General features: G+C 52.3%; 2 protein-coding genes across 2 annotated transcripts in view; both read left to right on the top strand.

Moving 5' to 3' along the window:
• Positions 1 to 6,735: 6,735 nt before the first annotated feature.
• Positions 6,736 to 10,280, top strand: NKX2-3 (NK2 homeobox 3). The gene is made up of 2 exons (XM_082722261.1): positions 6,736 to 7,258; positions 8,698 to 10,280. The coding sequence occupies exons 1-2, from the start codon at positions 6,898 to 6,900 to the stop codon at positions 9,435 to 9,437; spliced, it is 1,101 nt and encodes a 366-aa protein (XP_082578387.1). The 5' UTR covers positions 6,736 to 6,897; the 3' UTR covers positions 9,438 to 10,280.
• A 1,872-nt stretch (positions 10,281 to 12,152) lies between these two features.
• LOC309859374 (uncharacterized protein) overlaps positions 12,153 to 20,325 on the top strand; it is a gene marked incomplete at its 5' end in the record, with an annotated part of 55,962 nt that continues 47,789 nt past the window's right edge. Inside the window, 2 exons of the mRNA XM_082720005.1 lie at positions 12,153 to 12,315; positions 14,163 to 14,921. Of these exons, the coding sequence (XP_082576131.1) occupies positions 12,153 to 12,315; positions 14,163 to 14,921 (922 nt within the window). The remainder of the gene's footprint in view (positions 12,316 to 14,162; positions 14,922 to 20,325) is intronic.

Here is a 20,325-nt window from a genome sequence, read left to right on the forward strand (position 1 = left end):
AAAGAACAGTTCAGTTGGATAGCGCTCCTGTGTGGTGGTGGTGGGGGCGGGTGGAGGGGGCCAGCCCTGATCTGGGAGCCCCGATCTGTGCTCTCAAAGGATGTCTGGGGCCCAGGCCTTACTGTTGCCTTCAGCTCTGCTGTGATCCTCTCCAGACCGCCACAATAGTAGGAAACGGAGGCCTGGCAGGATCTGCCTGGAGCGGGGATTTCCACGGGGAGGGTGGCCCAGCCCTGCCACCTGGAGCCCCACAGGCCCTCTGCAGAGGTTGCTCAGGGTTGGGGGGTCGAAGCAGGGTGCAAGGAGTGTTCTTGTCACAAACGCAAAAGTGCTTGGGCATCTTCAGGTGCAGCTCTGAGGTGGAGTGGGAGAGGCGGAGTGGGAGAGGGGAGAGGGCTCTGGGGCTCAGGAAAGAGGCCATGCTCAACTAGTCTGACCCCGATCCTGTGCAGCCCTCAGGTGCACATATCAAACACCTGCTAGGGCCAGGGACAAAAATGCATGAAGTCTTCAGAGTGGAGGAAGGGTGGGGGAGTCATGAGACAAGATCGGGGGAAGGAAGAGATAGTGAAAAAATAAGAGTGGAAAAGGTAGGGAGGAGTGGACACAGAGTGAGAAAGGAGGCCCAGGATGGGAGGAGGAAGAGGTGAGGGAGAAAGGTGGAGTGAGGAAGGGAAGGGGTAGAGGAATTAGACTTGGGCCAGTACAAGAGGAAGGAGCCCAAAGGGAAAAGGGTTGGCTGCAAGGGGTGAGAGGCAGACTACTACGGAAGTTCTGGGGTCCCAGGCTCCGAGGTGCTGTGGGGTTTCCAGATCTTGGGGTGCCAGGAGCCTCAAGAGGTAAGAAGGTATTTCTCTTCACTTGGCAGGAGCACGGAGAGGTTGAGAGGAATTCCAGAACCTACAGGCACTTCCAAAGACAGAGGCGAGACCAAGCCTATGTCTCCCCGGGGTGCTCCTCTTTAAGGTCCTGGGCTCTTGGTCTGCAGCCGGAGAGAAGTGAACCCCAGGGCAAAGCCCAGCACTCCGGGCCCCAATCTGCATGGACAAAGTGCTGGGGCTTGGCGCAAGCGGAGTGAGGCCCGACTACCTTACCTTGGCTCCTCAGGCGAGTAGTGCTAGTGCCTTTAGTCCCTGTGGCTGTGTGCCCTGATGCACAGCGGCTGCCTGGGGGCCTTGGTCCTTTCCGGGTCGGGTCCTTGGCTGGCTGGTTCTGGTTCCGAGCAAGGCCAGCACCTGCCCCCACTAACCCCACCCTGCAACATTCCTGCAGAGTCAGACAAGTTCGAACTCTCACCAGAGCAGTGGGAATTGTTGGGTAACCCCCCCACCTTCAAGAAACCAAGGGTAAGTGGGCAACTAGGCCAGCAGACCTGGATGCCCACTGATGGGGCAAAGCTTCCCCATGGATCTTGGGAATTCCTCTCCCCAGTGCGGACCAAAGACCCAAAGACCAGGACCTCCAGGTTGGACACACTGAAGACGGGATAAGACTTCTCTTAAGCCCCAAGAATGTGGCAAATGTTTCTTTCCAAATGAGAAAAATCTTTTTCCTTCTCAAATGATTTTAAGTTATTTACTCTAAGTGACCTCCAGTGAGATCCGTGTAAAGATTTCTGTGTTCTAGGAAGCCAGAGTCCGTGGCTTTGTGGTTGAGAGCAGACAGGACTGGGAAGATTGCAACTGGAAAGAGTTACGAAGAACCTCTGCTTCTTGGAACTTGATAACCACATTCCCCCGCCCATCCACCCTTACTGCTCAGAGATCTGCACAGAGCAAGCAGGCGCTCTGGTTTAAAAAAATTAATCTGCCAAAGACTGCAGCCGCTCTTCTGAAGTCAGATTATATTTTAAAAGGTCTATAGACATTGAAACTTCGCTACAGGAAGTTAAACTCACGCTAAAAAAAAATAATAAAAGTTAAGGAATGCATCTAGAATTCCAGTTTAATCCCCAAGTTAAAACTGTTCCCGCGCACTCCCAAATAGCACACACAGATAGTACAAATAAGTGTCTGCATAGGCATCCTTCATAGACGTATTCTTGTTTTTTAAAAATAGTGAATTTTCATTCAACAAAGTTAGGCTTTCTTGTGTGTTTTATCAGCAGAATAGGACTGGTTTTGTTGACAAAATCTGTATTTACATTACCTTGAAATTTTTTTGGAGTGGGGCAGATACACACAAGATAGATACAGAAGGTCCTCTCCTTGAGAAATCGAAACTCAACTCGCTTCCTCAGTAAGGGCCTGCAATTTACAAAGAACTACTTGCATTAATGAACTTGGACTGATTTTATCCCAGGGAAGGGAAGTGGTGGGTTATTTAGAAAACTCCATTCCAAATACAATCTGGGAGAAATCTAACATTTATACAAACACATGCCAAAAAAAAAAAAAAAAAGCAAAAATGCTCAAAACTCCATTTTAAAATCTCTCTTACAAAATTATCAAAACTTGGAAAAAATTCTTCTCAAGGAATTAGATTATTTTAATGCTTTCTGGGACTGACCTACTTACTTGCCATTTCTTTAAAAATAGAAAAGTATTTACCCTTCTCATAAAATACTATTGCCTCTAGATAGCTCAAAAAAATTGGAGAGCTTTCCAATATCCTTCAACTATAAAGCAAACCAAAAGATGGATTTATACACCACCACCAACAACAAGAAAAAAACAAGAACCTATTTAGTTCTACTGCCAAAGAAGAAATATGTCTCTTTTTTCTTTTTTTTTGCAAGATGCCATTGAATGGCATTTCTAGAAGAGCAGTAAAAAACGGAACATCCAATGAAACAAATTTACCTGCAATGTTCTATAGTTTTGGCTAGCTGTGTTCATTGCGGAATTATTTCTTTACTTTAATAGACAATTACTTCTGACTGTGGTGCTACATTTAGATTAGAAGCCATGATAACTTTCGACTTTTTTTTAAAATTTATTTTTTATTTTCAGCATAACAGTATTCATTATTTTTGCACCACACCCAGTGCTCCATGCAATCTGTGCCCTCTATAATACCCACCACCTGGCGACTTTTTTTTTTTTTTTTTTTTTTGGTGAGCGTGGTTACACAATTAAATGGGTATTTGAATTGTTGGAGGGTAATAACATAAGCAATGGCACGGATAACGAAAATGATCTGTATCTGCCTGTATTTCTACGTGTATTCATTAAGCAATTTTTGTGTAGAGAATAGTAACTTATGGGAACACATCATAGTTTTCAAAGAGTAATCACATTTTAATTTGATAATGTACTCCAATGGTTAGCACGGGGCTTTTCTCCAAAAAAGATATAATTTTATATATCGCTTATGCCTCTAGGCAACATCTCCCCCTCATAGAATTTGCCATTATTTTACTATGATCTTTATGGGAGGAGGGGGATTTGCATAAATGTGTACTGCGACAAAATCCTACCTATGGAGGCAGATACACTCGATTAAAATAACATCAAACGCTTCCTTGGTTGCAGCGATATCTACTTTATCTGACAGTAATTAGCTAAACTGACTGGAACGAAAACCTATTATTAGTGGAGCACAACTCCAGGATTTCAAAGATCCTCTTTTCAGACAAGAGAATACAAATGTCCCAGAACGCGATCGTAACTAGATACACGTCGAGACCAGATTCCACATTCTGATTAGCGGCTCCCGAGAACCCGGCTGCTGCAGTGTCACTAGCGCCCGGCATTGTCCTCCCGGACCCCGGAGCGCAGCTGGCCGCGCACACTCTCACGGCCGTCCAGGCTGCGCGCGCGGCAAAGGCAGGCTGCCTCGGTGCGATTGACCTGGTGGGCATCCTTGGTAAGAAACTCCGGGGCAGCGGAACCAAGACGGACCCTTGTTCAGGACAAACCTGAACAACCAGGAGGAGGGTGGCTGGAGGCGACCAAAGCCCCAGCTCGGGTCACAAGGCCAAGATCAGCTCTAGGTAGCGGGCAGAAGTCTCCTGCCCACTAGAATGGCCCTGATCAGGGTTAGGGGTGTGAAGAGAAAGGGGGGCCAGGGCACGCTAGGCCCTTGTGCTGCCCACGCTCTGGACCCTCACGGGCCTCCAGCCGCTCGGGCCTGAGCTACTTCCCTGTCCGACGGGGGCTGCCAAGGATCAACCCGGTCAGAAGCTACAGAAGAGAACCTCTCAAGCCTAGCCAAGGGTACCCGACAGAGTAGTGGTGGCAGGCAGTGGATTTGGGGGAGAGCGGACCGTGAGAGCCTGAGACTAGGGAGCAGATAGCCTTCTCCGTACTCAGTCTGGAGGCAATCTGTGCGCTCCTGGCAGCAGCAGCGGGTGTTTACTCCCAGCGCCCCTGGCCACGGGTCCTAAGATAAACCCCATTTTAGGGATGGACCTAGAGAAGGCCTAAGAACGAAGTGCTGCAGAGAACCGAGAGATGTAGCAGAAAGAAATGCAACCTTCCGTTGGAAACTGGGGGCAGGGAGTTTCCGTAGCTTTTGTCCTTTACCACTTTTTTTTTCCCCTCTTAAAATCACTCAAAACAACGAACAAAAAGAACACCACCCAAAGAGGTGGAAGAAATTGAGAACCAGAAACATTCTCCGAGATGGTCTAGCTCGGGGGGGATGGGAGTGGAGGAGTGGGGTAGGAGCGCAGCTTCCTTCTTTTAGGCTCACCTGCCAAAGCGACACACACCCACTAGGACCCCCACCCCACAGGGCCGCGCACTCACCCCCACCTCACTCTGGATCTTTTGCGCCCGAGGGGTTGCGATCCGCTGCAAAACCAGGCGCCGCCTTCTCTCTGCAGCCCCTGGCCTGGTTTAGAGACGTCGGCCCCGCCTGGGACGTCAATAGTCTCAATGCCGAGAAGACAGGCACCCGGCGCCCCTGCGGCTGAAGAATGGGTGTACCAGCGCAAGGCCCTGCCCACAGAGGGTCTCCCCCACCGCCCGCCGGCCGCCGCCGCCCTAAGTACTCCCGGGTGCACGTGGCCCGCGCCGCATCCCAGCTCCCCGGGCGGCCTCAGAGGCTGACTCCCCGCACCATTTCCGCTCCCTCCTGAACAGCCCCGCCTCTCTCCCCTCCCGCCTTTTTCTCCTTGGCCTTGGGCACCCACACTCCCAACGGTGGGGCCCCGCAGGCCAGTTCTCCACTTGCCCCCACTCCATCCTGTAGGTGCCGCGCCGGGAGGCATTGTCCACCAGTCCCTGCACCTTCCACCCTCCCCTGCCAGCTGAGGCCGGTCTCCCCCAGCTCCGCCATCCCGGCCGCCAAAAAATGCTTGGGGCGGCCAGTGGCGGATGTCGGGCGCCTCGATTAGGCTGGAACCGGTCTCTGTATTTTTCAAGGCCAGTGTTGCGCCTCAGTCTTTCTGTGGGTTCCACGGTAGTGACCGCTGCTCCTCAGTAGGCGAAGTGTGGTGGCTGGCGAACGCCTACTGTGGGGAAGATGAACCCCAGCAATGCTGAGTTCCCAGAACGTCAGAGGACCCCACAGCTTCGCCCAGAAAACACCTGGGGGCCGCATGAGGGCGCCACGTATGGGCTGGAGAAATTAGAAATACATCTCAGAGGGTAAAGGCCTAGATCCAGGACCCGGGTCTCAATATGCGGAGAAGGCCTCCACAGCTGGCTTGCTTCCCTTGTGGCAGATACCACTCTCAAGGCCATAGGAGGCCACCCAATGTGTGCAGCACTCCAGCCACTCCATCACCGATGCAGTCAACAAACACTGATGCAGAATAGTGGACTTGCGGTGTACTGAGCACCTAACAAGTGTGGGGCCCGGCGCTAAGCTCCCAGCTGTTTTGTCCTTTATCCCTGGCAACAACCCCTGAAGATGTATTGGGTTCCTTTTTGTAGACAAAGAAACTGAGGCTTAGAAACACCCAAGGCCACACATCGACTAGGTCAGAATTGGAACCAAGACCTGTCAACCAACCAAGGTCAGTAACAACTCCGTCCTCCTGTCTCTCACATACCTGCTTAGTGGGCAGCTGCAAGAGCCACTAGGACAAAGATAACCGGGACCCTGCCCCTCCCCGGAGTGGGGGGCATAGTTTACCCCGGGCGACCAGGACAGCAATATCTAGTACTAGGTGGGAAGTGGTAAGTGACACGAATGTCCTTTACTAACATGCGCTGCAAGGTCAGATTCGGGAGAGACGACTTCCGGCTAGACGATCAGGGAGCGCTTCCTTTTGGAGGTGGTACTTGAGCAGAGCCTTGGAGAACAGCTTTCCACTCATGGAGACAAGGGCAGGGAAGGCATTCCAAGTGGAGGGAAGAGCTTGAGCAAAGTCAACAAGTCGGGAACAGACACGTTGCCCATCCATTGGTATACAAAACATTCCGTCTTCTTGGGAATCCAGAGGCCGGTATTTACAGGCCAGGACGTTTTCTTGACCTGCAGCACGCTCCTGGGCCATTCTTCCTGGTAGTTGGCTCGTGGGCAAGAAGCCTCCCAGAACTGGCCCTGGCCAGGAAGATACGGCCAGGCGAGGAGGGAATCGGTAGTTCGGGGACCTGGGGCGGTGCAGCCTCGCCCACAACGACTTGGACTTCGCGACTCTATACTAGTCCTTTATTTCTGGTAGCGCCGCAGCACCCCACTCAGTCGATGCGGGGGGCGTGGTCCACATGAGCCGGAACCAATAGGGAGGGAGGCCGAGGCGAGAGGCCCGCCCCCGACGTGACGCACGACCCCCGGACACAGGCTTCGCAGCCCCGGCCCCAGTCCCTGCAGTGGCTGTAACAAAACCCAGACCCCCAGGTCCCGGCCAATGGAGGCGATTTAGACTGGAGCCGGACCGCGTCTGTCAAAAGCCCGACTCGGCAGCAGCGGCAGAGTCCAGAAGGAGAGCTGGAGCCGCAGCGCTGCTTCCCCGCCCCCGCCGGGATTTATTGAGTATTTGGACTGGACAATTAAGTGGCCCTGATGATGTTACCAAGCCCGGTCACCTCCACCCCTTTCTCAGTCAAAGACATTTTGAATCTGGAGCAGCAGCAGCAACAGCACTTCCACGGCGCGCACTTGCAGGCGGACTTGGAGCACCACTTTCACTCGGCGCCGTGCATGCTGGCCGCCACCGAGGGGACGCAATTTTCTGACGGAGGAGAGGAAGACGAGGAAGAAGAGGGCGAGAAACTGTCCTATTTGAACTCACTAGCCACAGCCGACGGCCACGGGGGTTCGGGTCTCTGTCCGCAGAGCTATGTCCACACAGTCCTGCGAGACTCGTGTAGCGGGCCTAAGGAACATGAAGAGGAGCCCGAGGTCGTGAGGGACCGGAGCCAAAGTGAGTAGAGGGGGGAAGAGAACCCACCCGCACATCTGGAGCAATGGCGGAGCGCCCGCAAACAGCAGTGCTTCCCGCCCCCTTAACCTTTGGCTGGGGTCATGCCTCACCCTGGTCCACGACAGCTCCGCAAAGCACAGGTGCCTGCGAGGGAGCTGGGGCGGAGGGAGAAGGACGAGGTGACCCCGACAACTACTCCTCCCGGAGAGGAGAGGTGATGCAAGCCCCCAAAGGAAGGGAAAGTAGTTCTTGCTGCCCTGACGCTGATAAGCAACACGGGCTCAGCTGCTGGATTCTGACAACTCACAGCATTTTTGTTCTTCCCAAGACTTAGACAAGAGCTCAAATCTCTTCCTCTTTGACCCTAGGGTGAGACGAGGTCTTTGAGGCCAGACAGCCATCCCCTCTTCTTCAAAAAGATGATCTAGGCAGGTTGTGTTGGCAGGGCGCAGGAACCTTGCTAGAGACAAGCTGGGTGGTTTCCTCACTTCTATGCTTGGAGTTCAGTGTCCCTGGCACCCACAGCACCCGCAGAGAGGGAGGGGATGGTCGGAGAGTGCGTGGGAACACAGTCCATTAGGCGCGTGCATAGCGTTCACACCCCCCAAGGCACTAGCCTTTTTTGAAAATTCATAATGTTATGCTTTGTGTGAAAAACGCGCGGAACCTAGTCCTAGATCCCAGCCGCTGGCATGGGAGGTGAATTGGGTGGGGAGATCGGACAGCTGAATAAAACCTGAGGGGATTCTGAGGGGAGAATCAAAGAATCTCTTCCCCAAGAGGAGGCTTGATGTGGCAGCAGCCAAGGCCTAGACTCCTGACACTTCGCCTGGGCCTAAAATCGACACGAAACGGTCTAAATCAGTCAATCAAATTTCTTTTTCTCTTTAAGATAATACAGACATCGTCACGCATGTAGCAGGAGGTCTGTTATCTTTTAAAAGACCAAAAAAAAAAAAAAAAGTTCCTAAGCAATGCAGGGTGGTCACACTCAAGCATTTCCAAAACAGAAAGATTTATTGACGTAACGCACGCATACGGGCCCCCAACGACCAATATGCTTCACACCTTCCGCTATCCGTAACAGAGTGGAAAGCAGATGAGTTTGCAAACACTCTAGTTACTATGTATTTCATCCCGAGATCGTCATTAGCACGCCGAGCCCAACATTTACTACTCTCTCACAGATGCTCAAATTCTAAGCAAACCCGCACTACCTATCCCTCCCCGTGGAACGTGCTTCTGCCCACTAAAGGCGTTCTGAGGGTACTGGGTCTGTCGCAGGGTCCCATGGCGCCAGAAACCACAAACTTTCCAGAAAGCCCAGGCATTTACTATCGCATGCTCCGCGCTGCCACCAAAAGGGCCACAGCGCTCTGGGACAGGAGCCGCGGTAAGGCGGGGAACTGCTAAAGGACGCTGTTGTGCTTCTTCCGCAGAAAGCTGCCAGCTGAAGAAGACTCTGGAGGCGGCCGGAGACTGTAAGGCGGCGGAGGAGAGCGACAGGCCCAAGCCACGCAGCCGCCGGAAGCCCCGGGTCCTCTTCTCGCAAGCCCAGGTCTTCGAGCTGGAACGCAGGTTCAAGCAGCAGCGGTACCTGTCGGCGCCCGAGCGCGAGCACCTCGCCAGCAGCCTGAAGCTCACGTCCACGCAGGTGAAGATCTGGTTCCAGAATCGCAGGTACAAGTGCAAGAGGCAGCGGCAGGACAAGTCCCTGGAGCTGGGCGCGCACGCGCCCCCGCCGCCGCCGCGCCGCGTGGCCGTGCCGGTGCTGGTGCGGGACGGCAAACCGTGCGTCACGCCGGGTGCGCAAGCCTACGGCGCGCCCTACAGCGTGGGTGCGGGCGCCTACTCCTACAACAGCTTCCCCGCCTACGGCTATGGGAACTCGGCCGCCGCTGCCGCCGCCGCTGCTGCCGCCGCCGCCGCCGCCGCGGCCTACAGCGGCAGCTACGGCTGTGCGTACCCGGCGGGCGGCGGCGGCGGCGGGGGCAGCGGGGCTACCGCGGCGGCCGCGGCCATGCAGCCCGCCTGCAGCGCGGCCGGAGGCGGCCCCTTTGTGAACGTGAGCAACCTGGGCGGCTTCGCCGGCGGTGGCGGCGCGCAGCCCTTGCACCAGGGTGCCGCGGCCGGGGCTGCTTGCGCGCAGGGCACCTTGCAGGGTATCCGGGCCTGGTAGGGACGCGGCGGCTCACGCGGCGGGCGCCCCACTGCAGCCTGGCACCGCGGGACTGAAGCGCGAGAAAGGCTGGAACCCAGGGCCAGGTCCTCTCGTTAAAAACAAACAAACAAACAAACAAACCACAATCCCCTCTACCCCCCAATACACATGTTTCGCTCCCCAGGGCCCCGGAACCCAGCTCCGGCGAAGCCTGGGGAAGGGGGCTGCGGGACGAGGAGGAGGCCCGGGACTGGTCGCGGAGACTGTCTCAGAGGCAGAAACTCCGGCTGGGTGCAGGGGAGGACAATGGCCCCGACTCTGGCCCCGAAGAGGGTGAGGAGACTGGGACTCTGGCTGCCGCTTGCTTCTTCCAGATCAAGAAGGCCGTCTTTCCCCCTCGGCCTTCCCGCGGCCTCCTCGAAATGTCGACAGAAAGCCCAAGGACAAAAAGAAAAAAGAAAAGAAAAAAAAAAAAAAGCATGAAGGAGAGAAAAATGGGTGTCGGGGCTTGAGAATCCCCAAGCCCCTCGGACCCCTCTGCCTCTTTTGCGGCCCGGAGCGCCACACCACAGCGGATTTCTCTTTTCCCTACCGCCTGCCCCCCCGCAGCAGATACCTCGGCCTGGATCTCCGGATCGTCAGGGTGTAGAACTCTGCGAGAAAAACCGGCGAAGCAAGATCAAACATGGCGGGGGGGTGCTGCAGGAGGGGGGCTGAACAAATCTGGGAGCTGGTGGCCCGCGGGAGGTGTTACCAGGTTTCCTTTCTGTTTCATATTCTGTATTCAGCACATATAATATACCTATAACTATCCACACGCCGTGTACACACCCGCTGCCATACACTACAGGAGTCAATAAACAAGGTGCAATATTTCCAAACCATTGGCTACAGACTCTGTTTCCCCCCCACCCCCAGAAGTGGAAAGGGATCCTTTAGACAGGGCGGGTAGGGAAGGAGGTGTGTAGGGGAAAGCAATCTTCCCGGGGCGTTCACAGGCCTGGCCTCTCTTGGGCCAGCCCCGAGGACTGCAAGTCTTGCGTCCTCTTGGTTTTGTTCATTAAATTTCTCTTTCCTCTTGTGGGAGAACAGATCGGAGACTCGGGACCTTTTGAGGTCCCCGGATTTGTAATCCCCCCAAGTTTTACCAGATGCTTTGACTAGTGTCTTTGGGCCTGCGTTAGACCAAGACTGAGAGACTCTGCCCCACCTCGGAGGTCGCCAGGGAAAAGGAAACCTCGCCCCCTGGGCCAGCCAGAGGCGGCGCGAAGGCGGCTCCATCAGCGGCCGCCGCCGGGGCCTCCAGCGCGCCCAGGGGCGCTGCGCCCCGCCGCGGCCGAATTCTCCCCCTCGGCCGCCCTCCCTTCTCCCCCGGCGGCCGCGGCTTTATGCGGCTCCTTGTCACTTGCGGAGAATGCCTGTGCGAGGCCTGTGCTGCCACACGGCCGATTGTGAGCGTGCCAAGGCGGGTGAATGGGGAGGCCTCAGAGCGCCGCGCCATTGTGGGGCCGGGCCTCGCTGAAAGGCGGCTCCGGGCCGGGAAGGTGCGGAAAGAATGGCTTTTTATTGGAGTCCCGAACAAAAGGTGTGGTAGGAAGGCGAAGTCCCCTGCGCGAACAAAAACCCCAGCGCGTCGGGATTGACGTCCCCCCCGAGCTCCCCATTGCTTCTCAGAGCGGGGGCTTTGTGTAGCAGTCTGCTCAACAGAGGGACGGAGAAATGCGCGGGGGTTTTGTTCCCCACTTTTTGTGCGCTGGGGGAGGGAGCGGCAAGGGGGGACGGGGGCTGGGCGGGCAGCCGGGACGGGCGCGCTGATTAGGCCGGCCAGCCGCGGCGAGGAGACGTTCAGCAGGAGTCGGCGGCCTGAATGCAGGGTCATTATTGCTACAAGTTTAGCAATTTCGCCCTTTCTAGGAGGGGGCGGGGGCTGCTAGGCTGCGGCGGGGCCGCGGGGCTGGGGATCTGCATGCAGAGACCGGGAGGAGGAGGAAAAAAGGAAGCGAGGAAAGGAGGGAGGCAGGCAAGGGAATCCTCCCAAACCCGCTGACCGCCCAGGATGAGGCTTGGACGGGTCCAAAAGGGCCTAGCGGGAGGCTGGAGAGGCGGCGCCTACGGGGCGAAGACCCTCCCTCTCCTCGCCTCTTCCCAGGCCGAAAAACCCTGGAGTTGAGTGTGAGTTATCGTGCACCAGGTTGCCGGTCTCTCAGCTCCTTGCCGCCAGTTCCCTCCTCTCCTAAGCCTCGCAGGAGCTGGGACAACTCCACCCACCACCCTTATCACCGCCCTGTCGCCCCAAGTCCCCTTCCTAGCGAGCCCTCTTTTGAAGCTATTATATTCCCGTGAGTTGCTTAGGCTAAGGGCTGGGAAGGGAATTCTGGCTTCCTAACACGTTTCTCATGGCCTGCAGCCTCGGACCACTGATCCAGCCAGCCAGCCAGCCAGCCAGCCAGCAGTAATTTCCAGAACACCTGCTAATACATGTTCAGTTGTACTGTTCTGGATGCTGGGGATAGTGGGGCGGGGGGGGGGGGGGGGGGGGGGGGGGGGAAGCACCAATGTCCACAGGCTCGTGGAGTTTATTTTAATGAGTGTGCCTGGGGACAGGAGTTAGACAACAAAGAAGTAAATGTAAAAATAAGCAGATAAATTCTAAAAGGGAAATAGAACTAAGGGCTGAAGGGAGGGTTCTTCTGGAGTAGGTGATCAGAGAAAGCCACTTAAGTTGACACCTAAATGACGAAAGGGAAGCCAGTCCAAACAGGCCTTCGCTGTTGCAACCCCATTCCTCCACACTTGCCCTCCCCACCATACAGAATGCCCTTCCACCCCCATCTTTCTGGTGAACTCTTGCTCCCCCTTCAAGGCCAGGCTTCTTTCCTGAACCACCCAAGTGGAGGTAATCCCTCCCACATATATGCCACCAGAGTCTTAGGTACTTTCCAATACCACAACATCATGTCATGCAAAGATTTATTTGTTTCTCTCCCTCTTCATGGGGTCCTAATGAGGTCATGAGCGATCAGGTTGACATCTTTTGTCCCCTGGGACAGATAACACAGTAAGTAGGAGATCATGAGACCAGAGTCCTTAAGGACCCTCCCCAGCTCATGCAGTGGCCCTGGTGATGTGAAGCTTCGGCACTGGGTGCTGACTACAAGGCATGTGCTGAGCTGCACTCTTAGCCCATCTGGGCGGGGCCAAGGCACCTGAAACTACCTGCAGAAGACACACAGCCCATGCAGATTCCAGAGAAATGTCCTGCCTTTGGTACCCTGCAATGCTGCTGGGGACACAGCTTTCTGCAAGAGATTGTTACCCTTCTCCCTATAGTTCAAAACATAGGAGAGGAGGCTAAGAACTTGGAATGACCTGATACCGTGGGCACAAAGTTTAGGGGTTGGGAGGAACACAGAGCAGGGAAAAGAGTGAGAACTCAAGTGGGAGGGTCGAAGAGCTGAGATGTGTATGATAAATCTGGGACCTGCAACGGGGACCCAGTTCCACTTCTCCAACTTTCCCTCGCTGAGGGGTATGGTAGGTGACCAAGAGCCTGCTCTGGCACTCCAGGAGTGCTCATTTCCCACACTGGATTCCATCACCTGCGCTCTAGGAACCCAAGGCTCTGGGAGCAGATGTCCTTGCTCTGCTGGGGGTTTCCTAAGTAAGCAACTCCTTTCCCCCACCCTAGTCTGTGTCCAGCGGGCTTTGGCCTCTCAATGCTCCCAGCACCAGATCCCCACTTTCCTTGCCCGACTTCCTCCCGGCCCGCATTAATCTTCCTCCATTCTGCATTCTCTCCTCTTTCGAAAAGAGGTGTGCAACCGTGGCAGAGGAAGGAGACTAGTTCTAAGGATTGGCTTCCACACAGTTCGCGTGTCTTGAGATACTTAAAGCCAGACTGAACCAACTCCCTCCCTGCTCACTACACTTCCCCAGAGCCAGCAGTCTCCGGGTATAAATAGCTCCCATCTCTCTGCTAAAGGATTTCCTTACTGCTAAATTGTGGCCATCGAAGGGTGAAAACTCTTGACCAACACAGCTACCTCTCTTTGAGCTCCCTCTGCAGGGGAAAAGACACACCCCACCCGCAAGCCCAAATTGCTGCTTCACTGAATCGTTTTGTGAGCCGGGAGGAAGAGTAAAATGCCTTCTAATGATCGGTGAGACTTTGAGCATGTGAAGTAAGTCACCCCTATAGCATCTAGGGTCTGAGCTCTAAGGCAGAGAAGGATAGACCCTATGATTTCAGAAATCACTTCTGGCTCAAACACCCCTTCTCTGAATGCATGGATAATCCCTCCCTACCAAAGGACTCATGGGTGGGGGGTCGGGGTCGGGGGTCGGTGTTACTGGTGAGAGAGGTTAAGGCCAGCAATTTTTTCCTGCATTAGCCTAAGCTTGAGAGGAGTTAAGAGATTGGCTCTGGAGTCAGCCTTCCTCCATTCTAACCTTAATGCCTCCACAACCAGTAGTAGAGACTTTGAGTAAGTTAGGAGCACTCTGAACCTCAGTTTCCTCCTCTGTAAAATGGGTATAACACTTCTCTCATAGGTTTTTTTTTTCTTTTACCTAAGCAAAACGCACAAATAGTAAGTGTGCAATTAAGTGAGTGTTTATATATGTAAACACTTAAAGGACTCAAATTTAAATGAGGTAATCCTTGTAAAAGCAACTTAGCACAGTGTCTGGTATGTCTCGGGCCTTGCACCCCTGGCGTTGGCCAGGCCGGCGTTTGCTGCCTAGTATGCAGAGAAGCCCAGGACTCAGATCTGCCTTTGCAGCGCTCCCAGGTCCGCAGGGGGAGCGCGGCGGGCCCGGGGGATTCGCCACCCCAACACGGCGGGCACGCGTCACCACAGGCAGGCGGAGTCCGGAGAGCTTCGCGGAGGCTTGGACCTTGGAGGCTTCAAGGGAATTCGACTGAAGGAGAAGGTGCAAAGAGGTTCCGGGCGGAGCGGCGACCCTCCTCGGGCTCATCAGTACAGGAAGAAAGGGTTAGGAGGGGAAACCTAACCCCTCTCCGGAGAGCTAGCCCGGGGTCCGGCGCTCCGCTGTTCCCGGGCCCAGCCGGCGGGACCTCGGGCCGCGCGTCCCCGCGAGGGTGCGGCGGAAGGGCGGGCGCTTCCCGGGAGAACGGCGCGTGCGGAGGGCGGGCTGGTTCCGCGCCTAGCTTGCAGCTTCCCCCTCCGGCGTTTACAGCTCTGGGCCGCGGAGCGAACTCCCGGGGCGCCTTCTCCCGAACCGAGGGCCAGAGCCCTGGGAGGCCGGCGGACTGTCTGCCGGAGGAGTGCGGTGCTCGGCCGCGGCGCGGCCGCGCGCGAAGGGGGAGGATCCTTGGACCCGCGGCAGGCAGCGCAGGTGCCGCGGGGCCGGACGCCGCCTCCCAGACAGGCCTGGCGCGGGAGCACACCCGCGAGCCCCGGGAGAGTTTGGCCGCCCCTCTGGGTGGCCGCCCGAACCTGCGGAGCCGGCCGTCCCGACGACGCGACCCGGGCGCCCCAGGTAGGACGCGCCGGGGAGGGGGTGGTGAGCCGGGAAGGGATCGGTGGGGAGTGCGGGGGAGGCCTCTGCGGGAGGCCACATTTGCTCTTTTGAAAGGTCGCGCTCTTTCTCAGCTGTAGGTAACATTAATAACAGCAAAGTTTTCTGATGGGGCGTTTAGACAATGTAACGAAGTATGAAACGCATGCAGAAAGGACGTCAGTGCACCAGCACTGGCTGAATCCTCAAATACTGCAATGAGACCAAATCCCGGTGCAGAAACAGAACATTACTAGCCCCCCCCCCCGCAGGCTCCCTTGTGGTCACTGTTCCCACCGCCAAGGATAACCACTGTCGTGGTTTCTACCAGCACAGATTAGTTTTGCCTGGTTTGGAACGTTAGATACGCGGAAGCCTGTAGTATGTACTCTTCCACGCCTGGCTCCTTTCGTTTGTGACATTTATCGACCTTGCAGCGTGCACTTGGAGATAGCTCACTCTCCTTACTTAAGAGTATCTCTTTGTATCAATGTGCGGCAGATGATTTACCGGCTGTGCTGCTGATGGGCCTTTGGGCGGTTTCTAGTGTTGAACTGTTGTGAATGCGGCGGCTAAAGACATTCTAGAGCGATATCCAGCAGAACTTTCTGCAGTGATGGAAATGTTCTCAGTCCATGCTGGCCAATAAGGTAGCGAGCACGTGAGCTTGAAATGTGCTTGGCTGAGGAATTGGATTTTTTATTTTCTTAAGTTGTAATTAATTTAAATAGAAAGTCATGCCTGGGGCAGCACAGTTCTAACACGTCTTTTGAGGACTGTAGTCAATGTTTCTATTCAGTTTACACCTAGGAGTGCAATCACTGTGTCAGGGAAATGAACACCAGCTTCCAGAGTGTACTGAGTGGTTGTCTCAAGTTGGCGCATCTATTTTCACCTCCACCGGCTGTAGCACCATGTGTTCCTCAACTCAATATTTTCATTTCATTTCTTTTTCATTTTAGCCATTCTGCTGAGCCTGTAGTTAAAACGAGGCTTTTGTTCGCTTTTAAGCAAGATAATGAAAATTGCCACTTATACCATAGTAAAGGTGATGATAATGGTTGGAGGGGTTCTTGGCGACAGAGCATTGTTATAGGGTCCTAAGTTTACCCTCTATACCACCCCACCCCTGCGTCAGGCCTCCCACCCAGTCAACCTTCTCCCCCGGAAACTACACCTGGGTTAGCAAGGCATTAGGACATTAGGAAGGGGCTGTGTGTTGGGAGGTGATCCATTTCCCACAGCTCTTGTTACATTATGCGTCCTTCAAATCAACACCCCTTTCCCTTTACTATTACTTATTGGAATATCCCATCAGAGGGGATGATGAAATTGCCTGGCAGGCTACCGCCATGGCACAAAAGCCAGATTTTGTGCTGGTTTTAGTGTGCAGCTTGATTCTGCTTGCTTGCTTGCTTTCTTCCTTTCTTTATTTTTATTCTGCTTTCTATAAAATGACATTAATACCATCTCTGGGTCTGCTACCTCACTGGTTTGCTGAGAAGCAAAGTAAACCCAACCCCCCCCCCCCCAGGCAGCAGAAAGTGTGTGTGTGTGTGTGTGTGTGTGTGTGTCTTTGTAGAAATTCTTTCTAAACCTCTGGATTATCATGTGTATTAGGTATTCCTTCTTTATACATGCAGACATTGAGGCTGTGAGACACTGAACCACTCTCCTCTAGGCCACACAGCTAGTTAACAGCAGTAACCCCAAGAGAAATTTACACCTGTGCCACCGAAAACAGTTCTGACGTTTTTTCTTAAATTTCCCTTCCGTGGGTAAACAGAGCCCTGGCTGGTACAGATCTTGAATTCCTGGATCAAATTTGATGTCCTCTGTGAAGACTCCCTTTGGACAGAACCAAAGTGATCATTAACCACTTGTGTGTGGCTAGTTAAGCAGAGGAATTGTTTGTTATGTTGTAATAACAGTGAAATTCACTTGGTATGATACTGTGAGTTCTTGGAAAGCTGTGTGCAAATAGACTTTTGCTTGTGGGGAGGGAGAAAAATTGAGTACATTTCAAGTTCATCCCTGGAATTTGTTGCCTAAAAGTATCCCAATATGAGTTATTTTATAAGCGAAGGAGCCTTTTGAAATATGAATAATAACACAGCATTTAGGGCACCTGCATGACTCAGTCGGTTAAGTGTCTGCTTTCAGGCTCAGGTCATGGTCCTGGATCGTGGGATTGAGCCCCACATCAGGCTCCCTGCTCAGTGGGGACCCTGCTTCTCCTTCTCTCTGCTCATGCTCTTTCTCTTGCTTGCTTTCTCTAAGTATCTTTTTAAAAATGAACACATTTTCTTTGTAAGATTGGGTTTTCAAGTAATAAACAAGAGTAACTCAAAATCATATATAAGATTCATCAACATTTTACACATATTTCCTCTTTTATTGAGACCACTTGAGATGTTTCACCTGGACATCTCAAGTTCTTTGGGAGGTCCACAGATAAGTTCTCTATCCAGTTGAGAAATAAGTAAAAACCCAGTGTCCCTAGTGGCTACTTGTGGATTCATTAGCTTGGGTGGGTTTTACAATCTTTGATCATTTAGTGGGCCTCTCAGAGAGGGGGTTCAAGAATCAAATGGGTTATTAGATTAGATGAGCTTCAAAGGTCCCTTTCAGCCATGAGATTCTTTAAATCTGTTATATACCTATAGATCCAGCATTAATTTCAGCTGTGCTGGTGGGAAGCACCTCAGAAACTGCCAGAGTCCAACTTCTTTCTGATGCCGAATCCTGTGGTGCTACAACCCCGGGCAAGTAAGAGTTCCATGTCTCCTGGATCAACCACAGGTGAGAACCACTCACCCCTCCACTCCCTAAGTGTGAGAAAGTTCTGCCTTATATTCAGGTGAAATCTTCCTCCTGTAGCTTCCATCGAGGCTCCTCCTTTCATTCATTCTTTTTTTTTTAATAGTCTTTACACCCAGCCTGGAGCCCAACACGACCCAACACAGGGCTTGCATTCGTGACCTTGAGATCAGGAGCTGAGCTGAGATCAAGAGTAGACACTTAAGGAACTGAGCCAGGTGTCCCTTTCTGCTGCTCCTCCTCATGCCGCAGATGTCTACTCCTTTTGCATGGCAGTTCTTCAAGTATCTGAAGCCAGCCATTGACTCCCATGATTCTCCATGTGAAACAACCTCAGTTTCTTTGACTATTCTCTGCTTCCCAGCCATTCTTCCGTGGATTTTCTCTAGCTCGACCATTTCTTCTGTGCCTGGGGGATTCTGATACATTCCCTACAGGTGTCTCCTCCTCATCAACCTTTGACTACTTCCATCTTCATCTTCCCATATTCTTCTGAGAAAGCTGAGGCCCACCGGGAGGCTTTCTTGCACAGGTCCCACTCTCCTCAATTTATATTTTAATTCTTTAGTCTTCGAGGAATAAGCATCCATTCTCTCTAAAATAACACTACTCCTTAAAGCCTTGATATATTTTCTTTCTTACTTCTAGAAACGGTGCTTCTTATTTTGAGTTCTGAGATTCCCCTCACCCTACAATTCAGTATTCTCTGCCTTCCTTTCTTTCACCATGAAACATGTAACGATCTTGTCATATTATCTTCTCTTTTTTTATTTTTAAAGATTTTATTTATTTATTTGACAGAGAGAGAGATCACAAGTAGGCAGAGAGGCAGGCAGAGAGAAAGAGGAGGAAGCAGGCTCCCTGCTGAGCAGAGAGCCCGATGTGGGACTCGATCCCAGGACCCTGAGATCATGACCTGAGCTGAAGGCAGCAGCTTAACCCACTAAGCCACCCAGGCGCCCATATTATCTTCTCTTAACACTGGTGCCCCTTCCTCAAATATCTTTCCTCCCCGTTTTGGGTCAGATTTCTGAATATGTGTCTTCACCAGCTACTTCCCTTTCCCTCAGTCTACATGATTCTTACCTCCCAAGTGGTGAGTACTGATGCTCACTTAGAAGTGATTTTTGTGGTCAGCTGGTTCAGCTGTTTCCCTGATACCTCATTCCCTTTTCCAGCACTCCTGAGGAGTTAAAGTCCTGCCATTCTCCCTTAATTATCTGAGATTCATTCTTTGAGATCAAACGAATTCTACTTAGGCTTGTGCTTTGTTACCTCTCTTCGGTGTTTGGCACAGTGACTTTTTTCCTGGAAAGTCTTATTGTGGTTTTGACACTCTGTACTATCCTGATCACTTTCTTTCTCAATGAGTAGTTATCTTCTTTCTCCAGCGCCACTTAATGGAACCCTCCAAGGCTCTTCTGGACTCTTGCTGTCCTAAAGCTTGTCTGCCCACACAGCATCAACTATCACTTTTATACTAAGAAGCCCTTAATCTACACCTTTATCTTCGTTTCCCTCTGGGGGTTATTCAACTTGTACCTGTAACTTTGTCATCTAAAGGTCATCACCACTCCCCCAAACTACTCACATCTCAACTTCTGCCAGTGGCATATCTTTCCTTGTTCTCTTCCCTTTGGTTGGAATCGATCAACAAATGAGTTCCCTGAATGTCTCTCTTCACTCAGAGCAGAAAGAGCAGAGGAACCTAATACATTTCAGAGACTAGGCTCTGCATATCCTCACCGTTTAATACAACAACATCCTAAAAAGTAAGTGCCATCATCTATGTCTTAATGGGTTAAGAAATCAAAAGTTGAGAATACAAACATCTTGCTCAAGGACTTGCCCAGTTTTTAAGTGACAGATTTCAGGGTATAAATCAAAATCAAAATCTGATTCCAAAGCCTAAATACTTTACTATAATGACCTCCTAATTTGTCAACTTGGCTTGGGCAGATCGCAGATAAAACTCAACCTCACACCAGCACCAGATTCTTTTTCTTCAAATGCTTCTTCATTAAAGGTACCTATGTCTTCTCAACAGTGCTATGGCTCCTCATTGTGGATAGGATCAAATGGACTTTCAAGACCACTGGTGAACTCTCATTACCATGTCTAATCAATGGAATTTCTCATTATTTGTAAATGATCTACACAGTCTTCTCACTGTACCTCTCCCTGACCCATTTATCTGCCATGCTCATTCCTGGGGACCCTCTGAGCTCTCACCCTTCCTAACTCTAAGTCCATTGTCCCCCAACTCTGAAAGCTTTTCCAGCTACCACGGCTCACAGTGATCACATGTCCCATTATCTTGACATAGACTTAATAGCCTCTGTTGCATAACTCAGTTTTTGATCCAAGTGGTTTTATTTATTGTCTCATTATCTCCATCCTCAATTATACCATAAGCTTCCTGAGGATAAGGGTCATATTTTATGCTTTTTTTCCCATATTGCCTACAGAGATAAATATAAATGAAATAAACATAAATGAAATCGAGGAGAAAATGCTCAGAAGAGTATTAAGGGTACTGTAAGTTAACTATATTATTCTTAAAAAT

Source organism: Mustela nivalis (genome assembly GCF_964662115.1).
Source record: "Mustela nivalis genome assembly, chromosome: 2".
Taxonomy (NCBI): domain Eukaryota; kingdom Metazoa; phylum Chordata; class Mammalia; order Carnivora; family Mustelidae; genus Mustela; species Mustela nivalis.